The sequence below is a fragment of the Thermobia domestica genome, chromosome 4, assembly GCF_964235325.1.
Source record: "Thermobia domestica chromosome 4, izTheDome1.hap1.1, whole genome shotgun sequence".
NCBI lineage: Eukaryota > Metazoa > Arthropoda > Insecta > Zygentoma > Lepismatidae > Thermobia > Thermobia domestica.
In genome coordinates, this window is record NC_137457.1 from 319966438 (window position 1) to 319987108 (window position 20671).

The 20671-nt window shown below is 35.2% G+C and overlaps 2 protein-coding genes across 3 annotated transcripts in view; one reads left to right on the top strand and one right to left on the bottom strand.

The window, feature by feature from the left end:
• LOC145684368 (facilitated trehalose transporter Tret1-like) overlaps positions 1–19337 on the top strand; it is a 29989-nt gene extending 10652 nt beyond the window's left edge. For both annotated transcript variants that reach the window (XM_081756611.1, XM_081756612.1), the window contains exons 2-6: positions 2920–3048; positions 6619–6742; positions 9068–9241; positions 12505–12639; positions 15898–19337. In XM_081756611.1, coding sequence (XP_081612737.1) covers positions 2920–3048; positions 6619–6742; positions 9068–9241; positions 12505–12639; positions 15898–16721 — 1386 coding nt within the window. In that variant the 3' untranslated portion in view covers positions 16722–19337. The remainder of the gene's footprint in view (positions 1–2919; positions 3049–6618; positions 6743–9067; positions 9242–12504; positions 12640–15897) is intronic.
• LOC145684369 (RING-box protein 2-like) overlaps positions 1–20671 on the bottom strand; it is a 201616-nt gene that overhangs the window by 158664 nt on the left and 22281 nt on the right. The gene's annotated exons all lie outside the window — the stretch shown is intronic.

The following is a 20671-nucleotide window of genomic DNA, read 5'->3' on the forward strand; positions in this document are numbered from 1 at the left end:
TCGTGATTTTCGTGATCAATAGACACCCTGAATACCCCTGTTCCCTTCGAAAGCGTTTTTTTTTTTTTTAAAAATAAACTTTGAGTACATGTTTGTATATGTTTAAAATGATTTTAATTAAAATTCCTTTAATTTTATATTATCAACAGAAGAAAATATCTGTTAGTTTTTCTTCATAACTAAAAATTATTAAGAATATTTGATACAGTAGACAAGGTAATAAATTTCACAAAAATTTCAATCCTGGCAGAAAAAAATGAAATGTTTGAGTTTTACGTCCCACGCTTATGTCTGCTAGATTAAAGGAGACAGTAATGATGAGACATGAATGAAATGGTGGAATGAATAAAGCGGGAGGAAACGGGAGTACTCCAATGCACACAATGTTTGTCCACCACAAAGCTCACTTGGCGCGAGCTCGGATCGAACCAAGAACCTCATGCACCAGAAGTGAACGCTCTACCACTGGGCCACCGCGGCTCCCCTCATAGGGTTTGGAAACCACGTTAAGTTGAAGGTTCATGTCTCATCCAGCCTCGGTGATGAAAGGGACTAAAATCGATCCAACAAAATCAAAATTAGTTCTCTCACAAAATTCAAGATACATTGGTATTAAGGATTTTCCTTTTTCTTTTCTTTCTTTTTTTTTAAAAAAAAGAAAAGAAAAGACTACAGTTTACTTTACAAGGCAGAGATAAACCTTCAGTAGTGTTTCTTCAGAAGCCTTACATTCAATCAAAACAATGACAATAGTTGATAAACTGTTTATTTTCATAGTACACGACACCTTTAGCCGTGTTCACTGTTCAAGGTAGTTCAGGGAGAGTGACAAAGCGAATAGGACACAGAAACACACCTAGAATAGCCTTCAGTTTCTACTAACTATATCCAAAGCTACATTCTCTGTATTTCACTAAACACAGCAACAACACTCATGTACTTCGACCAATCTAAACCTTGCGTCATTTCAACAACCCAGAATCTTTTCTACCAGTTTAACCAATGAAATGAGCCAAGGATAACGGAAGATGACATAAGAAAAAGAGCTATTTGATAAAAAAAAATATGACAAATATATTTACGCAACCCAATGGAATTTAAACCCTACTAGATCTCTACAAAAAACAAGATACAGCACTTGTATAAATAACAAACAAGTCGTATTTTTAATTAGTTTTTGTGCAACTTTGAATTAATTTAATGATATTGCACATATTACACAAGCCTAAACACGGAGTCAAAGGATGTCTTATCAGCAAACTGTTTCCAATTTATTTCCAGATTGATCGGGCTTAATCTGTCTTTCTTGGAGACTCACAAACTCATTGTATAACTCAAAATACAGAATCGATTAGCGTACCTGCGCCGACTTCGACAGAAGGGCAAAGAAATTTTCAATGAATAATACTGCTATAAGCAGTGCTCATATTCTTTTGACCGAATCCAAACGTATAAAGTCACTTACATTACTGGTGACTGGCGTAATTATTGATATAAGGAGGCAGACAAAGGTTATAAACTCCTTGGTATTATAGCTAGAACCATACGTTTTACTGGGTGAAGCATAATTCCCAATGCCACCTGGTTGCTGGAAGGTTAATTTGGAGTTTATCTTCTCACTCAGCAGCGAGGCTATACGAGACATGGACCTATAGCTTAACATGAGATCCGAACCACGTAAGCCCCCCCAACCGCAAAGGAAAGGAAATATTTCAGGTTAACGTCTTACGTTTATGCCCTTTAGGCTAAGGGAAACGATGGTTAAGGCAAGTGAGTGATGATGGAAGAAACTGTGGAATGAGAATGTAGGAGGAAACGGGAGTACCCCCAACGGACACGGTATTGTCCACCACAAACTTACCTAGCCATGGATCGAACTAGGGACCCCACGCACCAAAGGTAAGCACTCTATTACTGAGCCACACTATCCCCCAAGTTCCCACCAAAGATCGAGCCCAAATCTCCCACAACCGAAGTAGTTTTCCAATCATGTTATCATGCTTCATCACTAGAATTGTCTGTTCGAATGGGGAGAACACGCGCGCCAAAGGACAGAAGTGGTAGCTACTTCGCCTACGAAAAAAATGAAAAAATCTTTAAGTTTTACGTCCCACGCTTATGCCGGTTAGGCTAAAGAAGATGGTGAAGATGAGAAATGCATGAAATGGTGGAATGAAGAAAGTGGGAGGAAACGGGAAAACCCCGAGAAAATCCACGAGCACGATGTTTGTCCACCACAAAGTCCACAAAGCGCGAGCTGGGATCGAACCAGGGACCCAAAGCACCGGAGGTGAACGCTCTACCACTGAGCCACCGCGCCCCCGTACGAAAAAATGAAGTATGTATGGACAGTAAGCAAACATTAAAAAAGAAAAAAATCAAGAATTAATGTGCTTTGATATTTTAAATCACATAGCCTCTCTGCAAACAGAGCTTTAAAAAAAAAGTGAAGGAAATACTAAGAATGATGGCAATAAATTAACTTTCGTTAGGGCTCCAACTTATTTCACATATTTATTTACTTTTCTTCACGAAATGGAATGTAAATAAATTTACATGCAAGTTTAACAATCGAGCATTACTATACTAGAACTAGTGTTTTAAAATGTGTATACAACAATGCTTAAGGTTTAAATGAAAATAAATATGGTACCTTGGCAACTAAATAATGTGCAAAAGGACATTGCTAATTTTTAATGAAGAACGTTAAAAACTAATCAATGATTTTGATCACAAAATCAATAATCAGTTTTTGCATAACATTCCACTGTTATCCCTCGAATTTCAAGTACTCTGCTCACGAAAGATGTTACCTACTACATTAAGTATTTTTTATTCTATTTCTTGATTTTGATTATTCATTATGCCTGTTCTAATAATATATGCTTCATTAGGTTGATTTATTTTATTTCATCACAGGTTATGGCCGCTCTATCTGTCTCTCTGGGTTCCATGATTGTTGGATTTGCGTCCGCGTATACATCTCCGGCTCTGGTGTCTATGATGCAACCGAATGCCACCAATCCACTACACGTCACCGATGAAGAGGTAGGTAAAAATAATAATATGAGGTCTATTCACAAAGTATCCGACTTTATTCATAAAAAGAAAAAATGTGTATTCAAATACCGTAACCTTACATTAATCTCCTTTAAAGAAGATCCCTTGGGCTGCCACTAGAGACCTGCACGGGCCGACACTGATTTTTTTTTCAGGTCGGGCCGGGCGTGGGCAGATTAATTGCAATTCTTTAATAATTATTGACTTTCGTTAAACGATAATTGGAATAAACGTTCAAGAAGTGTGCCCGTGAAAAATGTTACAAAATGAAACTTTTAAAATTTATCGGGCCCGAGCCGGGCTTGGGCCAAGAATTTTAAAAAACTTATCGGGCCGGGCCGGGCTCGGGCCGAAAATCTCCAAAACTTTTCGGGCCCGGGATCGGCCGGGCCTAGGTACATTCGGGCTGGATTGGGTTCGGGCCGAAAAATTCGGCCCGTGCAGATCTCTAGCTGCCACATACTTCCCCACTGTTGGAAGCAGCGCTGGAACGCTTCTCTTGGGATTATGCGTATCTGATTCGTCGTACACTGCACAATGTCTTCTTACGACTGAAATATGGTTCCTTTCAGCGGCATTTCCAATTTGAGGAAAAGCCAGAAACTACATGGAGTCACGTCAGGAGAGTAAGGAGCCTGGCGAAGCACAAGTGTGCTGTGTTTGACCAAAGAAAAGTCTGTAACAAATGTGAAGTCACCTTTAAAGTGGTGCCAATTGCTTCGTCTCCGAAGCCCTATCGAATCTTCGGATCATTTCCAGTTGGGATTCTCCAAGTTTGACACAAAATTTTAATGCAGGACCGTTGTTCAAGTTTTTGAGTCATTTTGTCGAAACGAAATTCTGACGCCGCTTCTGCAGGCTTTTAAAAAAAAAACGCATTAAGATAACGCATACGTGCATCAAGCCACGCCTCCCTGACTACATTTATTTACGACCAAAAAAATTAGTCAGACATTTTTGAACAAACCTCGTATATAGAAAATTATCTTTCAGTAAAAATAAAGTTTCTAAAAGCATTACTAAAAGCAGCCATTACACACACCAATCAGGCTTCATTAATAAATCAGAATTTTTATTTTAATGCACAGACGTGTTTGCTATTGAAGGGTAAGTAGGTTATTTTTATGATTGAAGGCCGTAATATGTACCGCGCACATTTCTTAAAATATCTTTATTTCCAATACTAGCTTGAACGGATGGCAGAAACAGCATGTAAACTTAGTTCCCAACCACCTAACTATAAATATATATATATATATACACGTAATATGTTTCCATAATGGTTTGAACCACCATAGTTTTGCAACCATCTTAACGCACCAATCGAGTTAAATTTTACATTTAGTATACTATCATGTCTATTGGGCTAAAGAAGAAGAATGGTACGTGGAACAACAAAAAATTAACACTATGAAAGGAACCTATAACCCTTCCAAAGATAACCTCTCAAACCATTACACTGAGTTTTATATATAATATAAATGCTCATGCTTCGAAAATAAAGTTTTCTTCGTCAGTATACGTATTTTATTCTCTCTGATAAAGGATATCATCACCATTCGAAACATAAGACTGGAGAGAACTACAAAATGCTTACCAACTTTATGTCAGCATTCAAATTGTCCGATGGAGTTTCTTTCAATTGCTATCATTAACATTTTTGGACTCCATATGAAGGGTAATACTTAGATTGTATTATTATTATTATTATTATTATTATTATTATTATTAATAATAATAATAATAATAATAATAATAATAATAATAATAATAATAATAATAATAAGAAGAAGAAGAAGAAGAAGAAGAAGAAGAAGAAGAAATATTGTACTAACTAGTATTAACTTCTGCAAGTAAAAAAGACTTTTAAAAGAAATGTGTTTTACTCAATATGCAAATATATCGTAGTAAGGAAGCTTTCAGAAAACTGCTTATACTCAGCCAGCTTCTTTAGCCTAACTGGCATAACCGTGGGACGTAAAAGATTTTTGTTTATATACAGTGGTGCTATTTCGACGGTTGTTAAAATATTTCGAGTTCGCAGAACATTTGTTACACCCAGATATTACAGTAAATTTTACCCAGTTATGAGCAGGAACAGACATATACCGCCTTATGCTGAGTCATTTTGACGTATGATTAGCTTCATACTAAAGGACTGACTACTGCAGGAAACATATGTTAGTAAAACTCTTTAGTATGACATTAATCACGCGTTAGAACGACTCTGTATAAGGCCCATTCTCTCTCAGAATAAGGTATAAGTGTTTATTTCTTAATATCAAATGCTCAGATATCAAGAATGAGAACTGGGATCACATGAGCGTAGTCGTGAGGGTTACTTATGTCTGAAACGCATACATACCATTATCAATAATTGTTGATCCATTGTTGGATAAAGATCTTCCCAATACTTTTTGACAACCATTTACAGGGTGTCTACTAAAATTCCAAAATGAAATTTCGTGACTTTTTTGTGACCTTCTTCCCAAATCATAACATTTAGTAACATTCTCAAGAGCGAATTGGGCGGAATTTTCATGCATGCGATAAAAGTGTGGTTTGTTTGCGACTTGGTAGCATCTAAAGCCGAGCAGAGACATTTTTGGTGGTGAATTTTGACGTTTTATACAACAACATTTTCCAGTCTATAGTTATATTTGCACAGATAAAAAATAATTCGTGACCCAAAAGCTAAATTTCGTGACTTTTTCTTGACTTTCATGACCGTTTTCTGATTTCATGACTTTCGTGACCGATAGACACCCTGATTTATCTTGGATAATTTCTTTCCAACATATTCGCAGTGCTAAGTAATTTCGTCATTCCACCTTGTATTAGGATGCTGTGTGTCTTATCTTGTCACTTTTGGTATATATATATATATCTTATATTTCGTATATTGGTATATATCTTTGGTATATTTGTCTTATCTTGTCACTTTTGGTATATAAAACCGGTTGTTGAAAAATTAGAACAATACTACGGTTGAGAATCATAATAGTGTACTGTTTCAGGTCACCAATCGACTCTTCATCAATGCGTAGAATTTTTCAGCAGTCCCTCGTATTACAACACTATCAGTATAAACTTATGGTTCAATAAAAAAAACCTCTGTAACAAGAAGTAAGATCGTAAGACCCACAACTGGAAAAGTGTCAGCGCCACATTGTTCTTATAAATTTCACTGAATAATCGCCACTATCATTGTTAATAATGACAATACGTTTTACTTTTAGACACTTCATAATTACCTCAGAAGAGAATACTTACTTCTCATGTGATTCCTGTGTCTACATCATTAACAGAACTAATAACCATGTATTAGTGGGCGGTTTTCAATAATAAACATGCATCTAATAGCTTCCATTAACAACAGATGTATCTTTAACTAAAAACCAATCGCCTGCACGAACGTGAAAACAATTAACTATTTAATTAACAGAGTTTTTGGTTCATATATTCTACTCAACATTACAATACTTTAGGATGATGTTACAACTAAGTCTTTAGCGGAAACATAAAAAGCTAATTTTTTTTTTTAAATATTGTTCTCAGGTATCGTGGATATGCGGTATAATGCCTCTCTCTGCGCTAGTAGGAGGTATAGTTGGAGGCACTCTCATTGAAAAGGCCGGCAGAAAGATGACCATTCTGGGTACTGCGTTACCATTCGTCTTATGTAAGTATCTATTCATTTATATTTACTATACTCTAAGTGTCTACATGAAACTATGATAGTATTTTATTATTCGCTAGCTGTAAACATGTGTCGTCGTCGGATCTTAATTCAGAACCTAAATAAAAAGTCTTAATCCAAAACATCGACTAAAAGAGAGAAAGAAAAAAACATTACTTCATTGGTACTATCCTCTGGTGTTATATAAGCCTGCACAACCGTGAAGTAATTGGAGTTGCATACACACAAGGCGTTATTTTTCGCATACATTACACCCCTTGTACAAATTCGAACACCTCTGATCAGACAATTGAAAAAGGGTTTCGTACAGGATTAGATCTGATGAAGATCTGTCTGTGTACCAAATTTAGTGTCTCTAAGTCTCTCTTTTCTATGTCAAAACCTTATGAAACACACAGACACACGAGCTCCTTTGTGGCTAAGCGGTTAGCCTACACGCCTTTGGCGTGTGAGATCCGGGTTCGATTCCCGGCAGGAGCTTATATGGTTCAGATTCCACGTTAATCAGTAGGTCCACATCTCATATAGCCCCGCTGCTGAACGGAACGTTAAACCCGAAATCAATTCAACTCAACACATAGACACACACATTATGTTATATACAGTATATAAATGTAGATACTGGCATTTAAATATGTGTTGTTCTGTCATGAACCGACAGGCAGCTACAGAACATTCATTGAAATATTTTAGTACCTTAAAATTTATTTCGTACATATACAGAAAAGATTAGGACCTATACAAATAATACTATTTTCACATTCATTTTTATCTTTCTTCGATTTTTTGTCAAAATGCGCCGAAATTTCGCCAGTGTTCTCGATATCAAGCACTCTCTCGTTATGCAACTCTCTCCTTATCTTAATTACCCCATTCAGACATTTTGATAATTTCTGTATCATCTGGATCTTCTAATCAGTCTCGTTCTTCGCTAATTTAATTGGTTAGTTTGAATCTTTGCGCCCCTTTCAGCAGCGAGGCTATATAAGACGTGAACCTACAGCTTAACGTGAGATCCCATATATCACATGAGTTCCCATCGGGAAACGAACTCGAGCCCCCCGCGACGACGGTCACGAGGAAGTTCTCAATATCGTTCGTATCGCTTCACAGTAGTACAATTTAAATGTGTAAGCTTGACGTCAAATAGTATAATATCTACAGTATACACCTACTGTTATAAACAGACTACTGTAAGTCCGAAGCTTAGATAAACGAGGAACTTAAAGCTAGACTGCACGAATAAACAACTTTAAAAGCAGTGGCAAAAAACAAAAACTATATTTTTGTATAGTTTCTAAGATATCCGTGTAACTAAACTAATGAAAATACAGTGAAACCTCTACTAACGGACACCTCTATAAAGCGGACACCTCCCTTAACGGACATATTTTGTAATCCCCAAACACTGGAATAGGAAAAAGCATATTGACAAACCTCTCTAAAGCGGACACTCTCTAGTACGGACACGGACAGTCTTTTCTGTCTTTTACAGGTATTATTTACCTCCGTATTATGGACACTTTCTCTAGAAATAAGTTAAAAAGTGTAGTAAAAATACATTTTTAGTAATTCATACATGTATCACCAAGGAAGCATTGTGACAACATTTTGCCCCCTCAACTGTCTGCTCAGCAACCCAGCCGAAGCGTCTCTGTTTAACAACACTCTTATGTCCTTTGCTTGCATCCCACTCCCACCCAAGCTGTTTTCGACACAAAAGTGATTGACAGTTGCCCGCCGTTAGGGATGACACATTATGCTACTGTCCCGTTGGAGTCTCTAACCAACCAGAAGACAAGATTAGTACTTTTTGCTCTCAGGTATGTATATTGTCTCAAAAAGAACACTTCAGGACTCCAATTATCCCACAAATTAAAGCGTTATACTGAAAACGAAGGAAGTACTGATAAGTGTAAAGTGCAGAGAACTATAATAAGTTACTTCCATGTTGTGCCTCGAACATAGAGTATTGGATGACAGAGAATAATGCATGTAATATTCGTAAATACGTGATTCATGCAAAAATATTTTTTCTAATTGTATATTATCTTGCTCACTAATTTACATAAAAAAATACTGAAACTTCTTGAAGACGGACACCTCTCTATAGCGGACAATTTTTGATTCCCCGCGGCTGTCCGCTTTAGAGAAGTTTCACTGTATGTAATAAATAAAATTCTGACACGATTTGTATTTGCAAGTAATAGACTTTTTGCAGTTACTTTTACATGCATATTCATATTTTGTTTAGCTATCTTATTGTTAGGAGTATTAAGTAATTTGTTTTTTGTACATCTTTTTCAGCATGGCTGTTGATAGCTTTTGCGCAAAATGTCTCAATGATATTAGCAGGAAGAGCCATCGCTGGTTTCTGTGTGGGCATCGCTTCGCTTTCACTTCCAGTGTACCTCGGTGAAACAGTACAACCACAAGTACGAGGAACGTTAGGTCTTCTACCAACAGCCATTGGGAACATAGGTAAGCACTACCCACGCCGTATTAAGAGCCTTACCAAAATATTAACAATAATAAAACCATAAAGGATAATTTTATTTATAGAAATTAAACAAAAGTTACAGTAAAATGGAAAATAATGTTTCATTTTGTGTACTTTTATTTTAGTCATATATTTGAAAAGTTTTCTATTTTTTTAATTGCAAAGTTTGTCAGGTCTTATTAACAATCATTACCTCAATTATTATTATTATTATTATTATTACTTCCACCAACGAGGTTGTTTCTGACGGATATGTGTGTGTGTGTGCTTTTTTCTTTCCTACTGACATACAGAAAGTATACAAATTTTATAGGCTCTACGTTTATGTAGGAGGTATTTATTTTCCTTCGATTTCATGACCCTTGGGGGAGGTCTGCACTCTCTGAGTGCTTTTGCTATTATTGTGTATATCTGTATATCATTTTTAACTTCATGTGGGGCCCATTTTGCAAATCCTAGTTTAAAGGCATTATTTGCAGTATTGCACTATACGGACATAGTAAATTCGGCTATGGGAAATTTCTGTAGTACATCCTTTCCTTGATGCCCTAAGAACGTGCTTATTCTGCTTAATGGTTGACCCACCCGTGGTTCCCCTAATTTTAGCTGACTTTGCCTGTAATAGGATCAGTACCAAGCCCCCAAATATAAAGGGTACTGAAAGTACGATATAGAGAGCGGAATTTTCAATGTGGAAAGTATAATGTGCACATGAATATACATATAAAGTATAAATGATTAATTAGTATCAGGGTTCCTACTGATCTGAAGAAATCTATTTCCCTGACTTCTTCCTGGCTTTCCTTGATCTTTGGCCAAAAAAAAAAAATCCTGACTTTCATGAAGGGGTCAGATGATGCTGACATATAAATAAGGAATAAATAACGGTGAATATTTATATATGAGAACATTTATTCTAACATGTACAAGATAAAATAAACAGCAATAAAAACAAAATTGCATATAGAAGAAAAAAACCAACAATAAAAACAAATAGGTAATAATTATAATGGTTGGCTAAGCTGATATTGGTGTACAATTAATGTAAAATATATATATATATATATATATTTCATAAAATTTCCCTGACTTTCCCTGATTTCCAGTTTTTTCTCGGAGCTTCCCTCATCTGCACCATTTTTACTGAGTTTTCCTTACTTTCTTGACCAGTAGGTACCCTGTACTTACGAATTTAGCGGGATGCATATTCAACAACTAAAGCTAACAAACCAAAAGCACCCAGAAGATAAATTTCACCGTGAACGTTTCTTCAACCACGGATCCTGTAGAAATTCACGTTGCTAAAACAACTACACACCTGCTGGTTATCCTTGGAATTGTATACGTTATTTTAGGACCACACGATAATCAACAGGAATTAACTTATTTTAGCAATAAACATTTTTAGAGGATCCATATCAAAGAAAGCATTAGACCCTAATGTTTTGCTTAAACGTTCACGACGAAATCACCTTCTGGGTGTTTTTTGTAAGTCAGGTTTAATTAACATAAATGAAGAACTTTTCGAAACTACTTATTTTCAAAATTAAGAAGAAAAATAAAACAGTAAAGTCCACAAGTAGCTATATTCACAGTTTACTCAGTACTTTTCTGTATATACATAATAATATAAATGAAAAAAAGAGCTCTTTACACTATCCTGTAAAATGTAATATATTCACATTAGCAAACTATCCTAATTGGCTTGGTAGCTGAAGCATACTGATCTGTGGTTCCAAAACGATTCGTGCTTTTCCTAATTAAAATACCACTAGCCAACTGCTTGCTTTGACCTCTCTTTAAATCACTTCCATATTTATACATTTCTCAACTAAATGGCCAGGTTCCCGGTATTTTATATGACCAAATCAATTCGACTTTTTTTTTTTGTGCATCCAAGATTGGTTTAACGCCTTTTTTTTTTTTTTTTTAAATGGAGAACCGTATTTTTAATCTATTAGGAAGAAATCCACGTGTGTATATTATAATCATCTATGTCTAGACAACTGAGGCAGTAACAGGCAATAACAATGTCTACACACCATTCTTAGCAACCAATAATACTGCAATTTAACAATGAAAATGACGGAACAGCAACAATGTAACTGCGTTCTGTTTAAAAAATTACTTCAGGTTTATATATAGGCCTATACACCTGGGTATAAAATATAAGCACGGTTTCTGCTTGGTTACTAGTAATTCTCGTTCGAATTCCGTTGGATTTGCCTTATGGTTTAATTGGTCAAACCTTACTACTGTGCAAAGACCGTATATTTTACCTTTTAAACATAAGAAATTCCTCTGAAGCACAAGGTATCAAACAGACCCCACAAGTTTAAGCCAGACTATTCCAAGAGTGAGTGCACCATCCAGGTGGGGTAACTTTGCAAGTCTGCTACTATCAAATCAAAATCCAGATAGAATTTTATGATATTAAGAGGCCTCATCCCGGCGAAATTAAAATACCGCTAATTTTACAGTAATTATGTGATATTTTCAAATAGATAAAAGATAATCGAAATGTGGAACAAGAGCGCCCTAGACAATATTATTTTGCGTGAGGTACCGTTCTCACAAGTCACTTAGTGGCTTTTCGTTTTCAGCCGTTTAGAAACGCGAAAATAAATGCCGATTATCAAAATGGCTCGAAATCGAAAGCCGATATGTGAGTCGTGATAACGGTATCTCACGTAAAATGATATTGTCTAAGCGCTCTTGTTCCACATTTCGATTATCTATTTGAATATATCACATAATTACTGTAAAATTAGCGGTATTTTAATTTCGCCGGGATGAGGCCTCTTAACAATAATAATAATACAATTTCGAGTCTTGCACCTATTGTAAATCAAACCAATATTAATTTTTCCCCCACCCATCCTTTACAAACGAGAAGAAACAAACTCCAAATCTTTCAATCAATATTATCTTTTACAACAGCAGACGGTAAAAGAACAAAAAAGGGCTCATTTTGAAGTCAGTGAACTATGCTACTAGACAAGCAGAATTTTTCGATTTAGTAGATATACAAAGCATATGACATGTGAGAACTTTTTGACGCCTATGATTGATTCATACTGCCAGTATTTCATTGATGGCCAATTTATGGCCGAAAAATGTTTTCTTTGGAAAACTTTAATTAATAATAGTATGTATTGGTTGTACATAATCCAAGCCTTTAACTAATGTTTCTCCATTACTTATTGTACGAATGTTAATAAGCACCGCTTTTCTTTTGTTTCAGGTATTCTGATGTGCTTCGTTGCAGGAAAATACATGGACTGGTCGACGTTAGCTTTCTTCGGGGCGTGTCTACCATTACCATTCTTAATCTGTATGTGCTTAATTCCTGAGACGCCGAGGTGGTACATATCGAAAAGTAAGTAATGCATTACTCTCTTGAAAATTATTATAAAAATTGTCACAGATTTCATGTGTTACGCAACTTTACATATAATTAAATAAAATTAATGTTTTAGCTTTCTGTTGCGTGAATTCTTTATTTATTTATTTATTATTTCATTTATTTATTTATTTTTGTAAATAATGAATTTTCGGCCACCTTTCTTTTGCATGTAAGTCAGGGGTGTAGCCACCAGGTTTATCTAGGTGGGGCCCGCCGTTTATGAGGGGGACCAACTACAATGTCCGAGACAAAAAAAAAATGTGTTAGAGCTAGTGATTTTGAGGAATGAAAAAAAAAAAAAAAAACAGAAAACTGAAAACCCTGATTTTTAAACTTTCTCTCCATAAATATTATGGTGGTCCAGGTAATTTTTATTATGCATCTATGCATAATCAAGAACTACTGCCCCGAACCACACGTTATACCTTTGTGCATAAGTATTTCAATTTAAGCCCTTGTACACAGAACCTATCTCTATCAGACTGATTTTCTTTGAAATTTCATTTAATTTCTTTAAGATTTTCTCACAAAAACATTTTTTTATTATTTGTGACTAAAAACACCATAATTAGTTTATCAACTTCACTATATCTCACTTCCTGTTTTACACCAAGTAGAAAAAAATCCAAACTGAAAAAATTAATAAAAACTTTTTTTAAACTGGATAAAAACTGAATACAAGTAATCTTATGATGATATTTCAAAAGCTGGTCATTTGGCGGGTCCGGGAAATCATTTCGGCGGGCCCTGTGGCTACACCCCTGATGTAAGTACTTCTACATCTCTTTAAACTGGATCTACATTTACCTAAAATATATAAATTGTGAATACACTGAGAAATATTACCGACCCCCAACTACAATTTATATTTTACAAAAATGTAGATTCAATTTATGAGATAATGTAGAAGAAGTAGTTACTTATATAAGTAATTTGTGTCTCAGATGAAGCCTGCAGAATAAAGGTGAGCGAAATACTAGAAATATCAAAAGAATCCACGCAAGAGACAGGTGAAACATTTTTTAACATATAGAAGAATAGTCAGTTTTTCTTTACGGGTCCAGACAAAGGTGGTTTCCTTTTGGCTTTCGTAGATTTTTCACGTATGAGTGCAAATAAGCATGACATCTTTCCAGAGCTAAAGTTCTGATTAATTACGGAATGTGGATTTTCACAGCAAACGAAACTGCGAAAGTCTTCGTAGAATTTATCTGTATTTGAAATCTGCATGTCTGTCCGTTGCTGAACATAGGATAACATTTTACTTCTATTGCTTCCTTTGCCATGAATAATTTTACGATTACTGATATATCATTTACTTGTTAGAGAAGTAACTAACTCACTCTAAGGGCTATGGAACCCGGAGGTTCAATGCTGCGTTCACAAAAGTTGTCCATTGACTTCTATCCTTAACCAACAGGATCCAGTTTCTACTTTGTACTCCAATTTCTGCGAGATCCATCTTAATATTGTTCTCCCTTCAGCGCCTAGATCTTCTTAATTGCATTTTTCCGGTTGGTCTTCCAGTTAAAACTTTGAAAGCGTTCCTACTTTCTTTCATTCTGGCTACATGATCTATCCACCTTGGCCTTCTATACTTCATGCCCCTAACAATGTGTGTTAATTTGTTCGAGACGTAATACTAATATAGTACTCATGATAAAGGAGACAGTTAAAATCAAACGCTATCTTACAAGTATCCAACAAGGAAGATGCATTCATACTCAGTCAACATTTGGTGACAAATAGTTTTTAAACACGGTTGAATTTCCGGAGACTTCTTTAATGCTTGAACTGTCTAAATACTATTAACGCTTAACACTGTTCGTTCTAGCTTGAGAACCGCGTATAACTTAAAAAATAAAATTTGGCCAACGCAAACACTTATTACTATTAATCTGCGTTATAGAGAGCATGGTGACTCAGTGGTAGAGCGCTTGCCTTTAGTGCGTAGGTCTCATTCCATCAATTCTTCTATCATCTTCCGCTTGCTTTAATCATCGTCTCCTTCACTCTAAAGGGCATTAGCGTGGGACATTAAATGAAAGATTTCAAAAGTGGTGGGCATAAAAACAGGTTTTTCAGTTTTCAGTGTTTAGGAAAATCGAAACCGGTTTTTGGAAATTTTCAAAAAACCGTTTTCGCTTTTCTCCAAAAAACCGGTTGTTTTTCACTGAAACCGGTTCCGGTTTTTTCTTCAAAATTTGCTATATTTCTGACCAGAGTGGTGTTTCGTTGTTCTCCGGAAACCGATTTCGTTTCCATAGAAATAGTTTTGTTTTCCAAAAGGTTTCACCGAAACCACAAAAACCCAACCGGTTTTGGAGAAAACCAAAATGATGGTTTTTCGGATTTCGGTTTTTCTAGAAACGGTTTTGCCTATCCCTAATATATATATATATATATATATATATAATGTGTGTGTTTCTCTCTCTTTGTCTCTCTAGCGTAGTGCTTCCCGCGAAGTGGTTTCTTCATTCAGGCGAAAAGGTCGTCATGAAGTCCCTGAAAACATTGTTGTGAACTACGCCCACATGCCACTTAGATCAATAATAATAATAATAATATAAATCATTTTTTTAATATCTTAAGCTCATAATTGCTTCTTATTTTCTAACACATTTAAGTTATAACCATACTTAAAATAGTATTTATAAAAAACTGGTAATTTCTTTCAATACTTATCATAAAGTGAAGAAATTTGAATACCTTACAGTTATGCTATGTATGTATGTACACTCATGTCCAATATTATTGTCGCATGTCTATAAATATGTTATTGTAGGAATATAATTTGATAACGAATTCACCCGGTATTTCTTATAATGTTAGTAGTTGTATAATCGGCAAAGATATGTATGTGGCATATTTCATGTGAAAAGAGCAGTAAATAAGAACAATAAAACGAAAATAAAACTTTATTGTCCACTTAGCAACATTTTGTTTTACGCATTTTAATTTTCGTATTTATAATTCTTTTCCTATGAAATTTACCACAAATATAAATTTCCCGATTATACACATAGTATCAGTATTAAAAGTACCCTGCAAAATCATTATCAAATTATATTCTTACAAGAAGACAGTTATAGATATGCGACAATCATTTTGGACATGGGTGTACATTTTCGATATATTTTCATTGTCTTCTGGCTATTCACTAAATTTATACATGCATGTCATCACGAGAAAATGAACGGTACTTTACAACACTCTATTTTCGTTTTCCAGATAAACACAAGCAAGGCAGGAAAGCACTGCAGTGGCTACGAGGAAAGGACACCGACATATCCGGAGAGTTCACAGAAATTGAAAAAGCCCACATTTTATCCCAAAAATATGCGACTAAATTGAGCGACCTTTTCTGTGCAGCTAACATCAAATCCTTATCGATCTCACTGGGACTTATGTTCTTCCAACAACTAAGTGGAATAAATGCTGTGATATTTTACACCACCATGATCTTCAAAATGGCAGGTAGCGCGCTCGACGAAAACATCTGCACTATTATAGTGGGTGTTGTGAACTTTGGAGCAACATTTGTTGCTACAATATTTATCGATAGACTGGGACGTAAAGTGCTCTTGTATATTTCTGATATATTTATGGTCATTACGCTCACGGCATTGGGTACCTATTTCTTCTTAAAAGAAGCCGGTGGCGTAGATGTCAGTGAATACGGTTGGCTTCCTTTGGTTAGTTTTATGGTATTCGTCGTCGCGTTTAGTTTAGGTTTCGGCCCAATTCCCTGGCTGATGATGGGCGAAATATTCCCGGCAAGAATACGTGGTTCGGCCGCCGCTTTTGCGACATCGTTCAACTGGGCGTGCACGTTTGGCGTTACAAAGAGCTTCCCCGATTTAATTCACTTGGTCGGCTCTTACGGCGTCTTCTGGATGTTCGCCATCATTCTCATCATCGGGCTGTTCTTTGTGATCTTTGCAGTGCCGGAAACTCAAGGCAAAAGCTTAGAGGACATCGAAAAGAACCTCACAGGACCAGTTAGACGCGTGAGTTCTATTGCTAACCTGAAACCAATGCCTTTGGGAGTGTAAATGAAAATAAAACAAAAAACCAAAGACATTTCTTGGACAGTATGGTTGTGTTTATATTAACGTTCACTAAGTGGACAAAAATTTAAAGTGAGAAAAAGAGTGGAGATGAATCATGACAAGAAAAGTGCCTGTGATATTTTGATATTACAGATAACAAAATACTGATTATATAATGAAAAAAAACAAAAAACATTTGCGTGCTATCATTATATATAAAAAAAGAACAATGATAAAGTTAGAATTTATTTCTAACGGATTTTAAAACATATTGTTTCTACGTTCATTTGTGCGACATGTTGCTTTAGAAGTGCACGAAAAAAAAATCTTCTAGTATGGGTATTATATTATCCAGCAAGAGTGTGTATGTGAGTTTGTGTCTTATTTATACAAATGGTTAATTTATACAAAGATATGTACTGCTGTGTTTAACAAAATCGTAGACTGTTCTTAAAAACCTTGTATTCATACGCACATTACATACTACTTGGTTCACTGGCGTACTTTTTTTTTTTTTTTTTTTTTTTTTTTTTTTTAAATCAACGCTATTCTATCAAACAGATTTACTCTACAGATGTGATTACTGGGTTTTTACAGACGACGATGAGATTAAAACACGGCAATGAAAAACACACAAAGTCATTCCACTGAGAATTCACTCAAGTTATCTACTTGACAGGAATAGCTATTATTTGTACATTCTTAAAAGAGTTGCTTTCTTCCCACCAGAAGGTCATCTGCTTCAGTGTTGTGTGTTGTTACCTATTATAATTCTAGTAACATTAGTTCAACTTTTTAAATTCATACTTTTTTTTTTCAAGTAATTAATGTCTGAGAAACCAGTAACAGAAACCAGAATAAACCAGAAACACACACTCACCTCAACCATACGTGGTGAGCAACATGTAAATTTTAAAACTTTTTCCTTCCTTGGGAGAGTTGTTTTATACTTTGATAAGATCTCTTCTTAGAAACTGCATCTAGATATTCTATCCTTGGGTCTTCCTCTTCCTGGTTTTCATTCTGCCTTTCCCTCTATCAACACGGAGTGCCGAATAAGATGGCCAAGCATGCTGTTTCTTCTTTTTCTTATTATTTTCATGATCTGTCGTCCATCTTTAGCTTCCTTTAGTACGTCTTCATTCCTTTTCCATTCGGTCCATGATATGCGCAGCATTCTGTGCCAACACCACATTTCAAATGCTTCCAGCTTGAATATTTCAGCTTTTTTCTCAATGTCCATGTATCTGATCAGTAAAGCGCCACGCTCCATACCAGGGTCTTAATAAATCATTTTCGAACGTCCAACGACACATTTCTCCTCTGTTAGCAGTCCTCTTTTCCTGTTGAATGCTGTTTAACCTGCGCTATTCTTGAACTTAACGTCTTTTTCACTTCTTCCATCCGATGATCCTTTCAAATACAGCTTCCAAATGGTGGTAAGCAACAATTCTTAGAGTGTTAATAATAGAAAACTTAAATAAATAAAGGGCAATGTATGTTACCATTGCATAGTATACTGCAAGAGATATTGCTGAGTCAATATACGTTCGGTTTCCCAATAAGTTCTTAGAAGAGTGTGCGAATATTACGTGAACAAGGAATATAAACTTATACACTGTATTTAATACATAAGCAATTTTTAGCAGTTCAGCCAATTTTGAAAGTGGATTTCTCGAATTAATAAGTGGTTGAACCGACTTTCGTTCAGTTTTCTGTAACTTTAAGAGAAATTAAGACCAAAGATATACTACATTCAAATTAGTTTACATTCGGAAATTCTTTGGGGAAAAATTATAAAATGAAAAGGAATCCATTTTTAAACAAGGCTGCAATCATACATGAACATATACCTAGGTCATCAATATACATACATATATATATATATATATTCGCTCACAAGCATCACTTTTAATTAAAAATACACCGATAAAGGAGCACTATAGGATATTAAATGACTATCTTCTAACAGACAAAACTGTTTAACAATACATGTACTGTATATGTATATATATACTGATTTATCATTATGAAATGTTTATACATGTAAATTTCAAGGTACAAAACCCATGAAATACATCACAGAAACATATAAGGTACTTGTAAAACAGGTTGCCATGATATTATAAACGATTATTATATGTGTGACTTCAAGAATCTCAGAGAGAAACATACTGAGGTTGGAAACATATATTACAAAAACAATTGACGTACAGGAGCAGATACGCTGAAACGGGTATTTCATATCTACCCATTGTATGTTATATGTGATATTATATACTAAACAAATATTTTGTTCTATAGTTTCAAGAAGTAATTATGTAAATTATTATTATCTTCACTGTACCTATACACATTACAATATATATATATATATGTAAAGATATTCTACACAGTTAAAACTCCGAAATTATATTATGAAAAGAAAAAAAAACAATGCTCTGTTTTCGATGTATTCAGTAAACGAATGAAAATCTTATATATATTTTCGTACATTACATATTAAGCTTTGAGTCTACTTTTGCAGTAGATCATAAATATTCTTTCTCTACTGTTGTTTATGGAAATTTAACAGTAAGTGGCATGACGATGTGCAAAATAAAATGTTTTTATAATATATGAGATGTTTGTTCTTTAATATATATATCAACCTTAACACTATTCAACGATTGTGCCCGTTCTCATGAAGGATTAACTGTATATGAATGGTTTGAAATGAAATCTCAGTTTTTACGTCCCACAACTAGACTAAAGGAGACTGTAATGATGAGAAATGCATGAAATGGTGGAATGAAGAAAATGGAAGGAAACGAAAGAACCCCGAGTAAACCCACGCACACGGTGTTTGTCCACCACAAAGCTCACTTAGTGTGGGTTGGGATCGAACCAAGGAACCCATGCATCAGAGGTGATCGCTCTACCACTGAGGCACCGCGGCCTCTATGTGAATGGTTGTATGCCTAATTTCCTGACGCATAAATCGGTTGTCGTGGTTTTCATTCAATGGCCACCACTATCTCGAGACCTCCTATCGACGGATTTCTATCTGTGGAAGGGCCGGCTCTGCCATATGTGCAACATGTGCATTTGTACGGGGTGGCAAAATCTGACATAACTATATTATTTAAAATAAATATATCTTGTTAAAAACAGACTTCATGATGATGGTAGTTAAATTTACTAAGAGACCTTCTATTTGAATACTACATTCATAAATCATGTGTAGGTCGCGTTAGTTTAAGGTCACATGGACAGCGCTATGAAGCAAATGGTCAAACAAATCCCAGCATGAATTGCTTGATTGTTGTCAAATATAAGAACTCAATTCTTGAACAGTATTGAACACCTGTTTCATTTAGTTAGTTATCAGTTTCGATATGAAAACTAGTCTTCTCTTTGCCACAAACAAGTTCCTTATCATTGACGGCAGAAATAAGTTTTTCCTTTAAAAAAACAAATAACAGATGTAGAAGTGAAATCAAGAAATAAAGTTAAAAGAGCTATACGTTGTTCGGCGTAAGCTCTAAACTGTGATAAACAAAGCCACGTGAAACTAAATCTCGCTGATTTGCTGTTGTCCTACCGACGCTTGTACTCCTCCGCAAAATAGTTCATGTGATTGCATTATTACTTTTACTATGAAGCTTCATATAAAACTGCTTATTATTATAAATGACAAAAATATAATACGGATTATCTAATAATAATACTGCAATCGATTGTGGCTAATGAAACAATAGAAATAAACACTAAGCATGCGCAGTAATTCTGGCGCCAACTCAACTGTGGACGCGTGTTCTGCTTTTAAAGTCTGAAAGATGACTGGCATGAATCTCGGTTCCGCGAGTGTTGTGGTGAAACAGCAATAAGGCTTTACTCACTAAGCAACAATTATTTACGAGCGAAATTCAAATACTTTTTTTTTTAATCTTTCGAGTTTCTTTTCTTTCTTT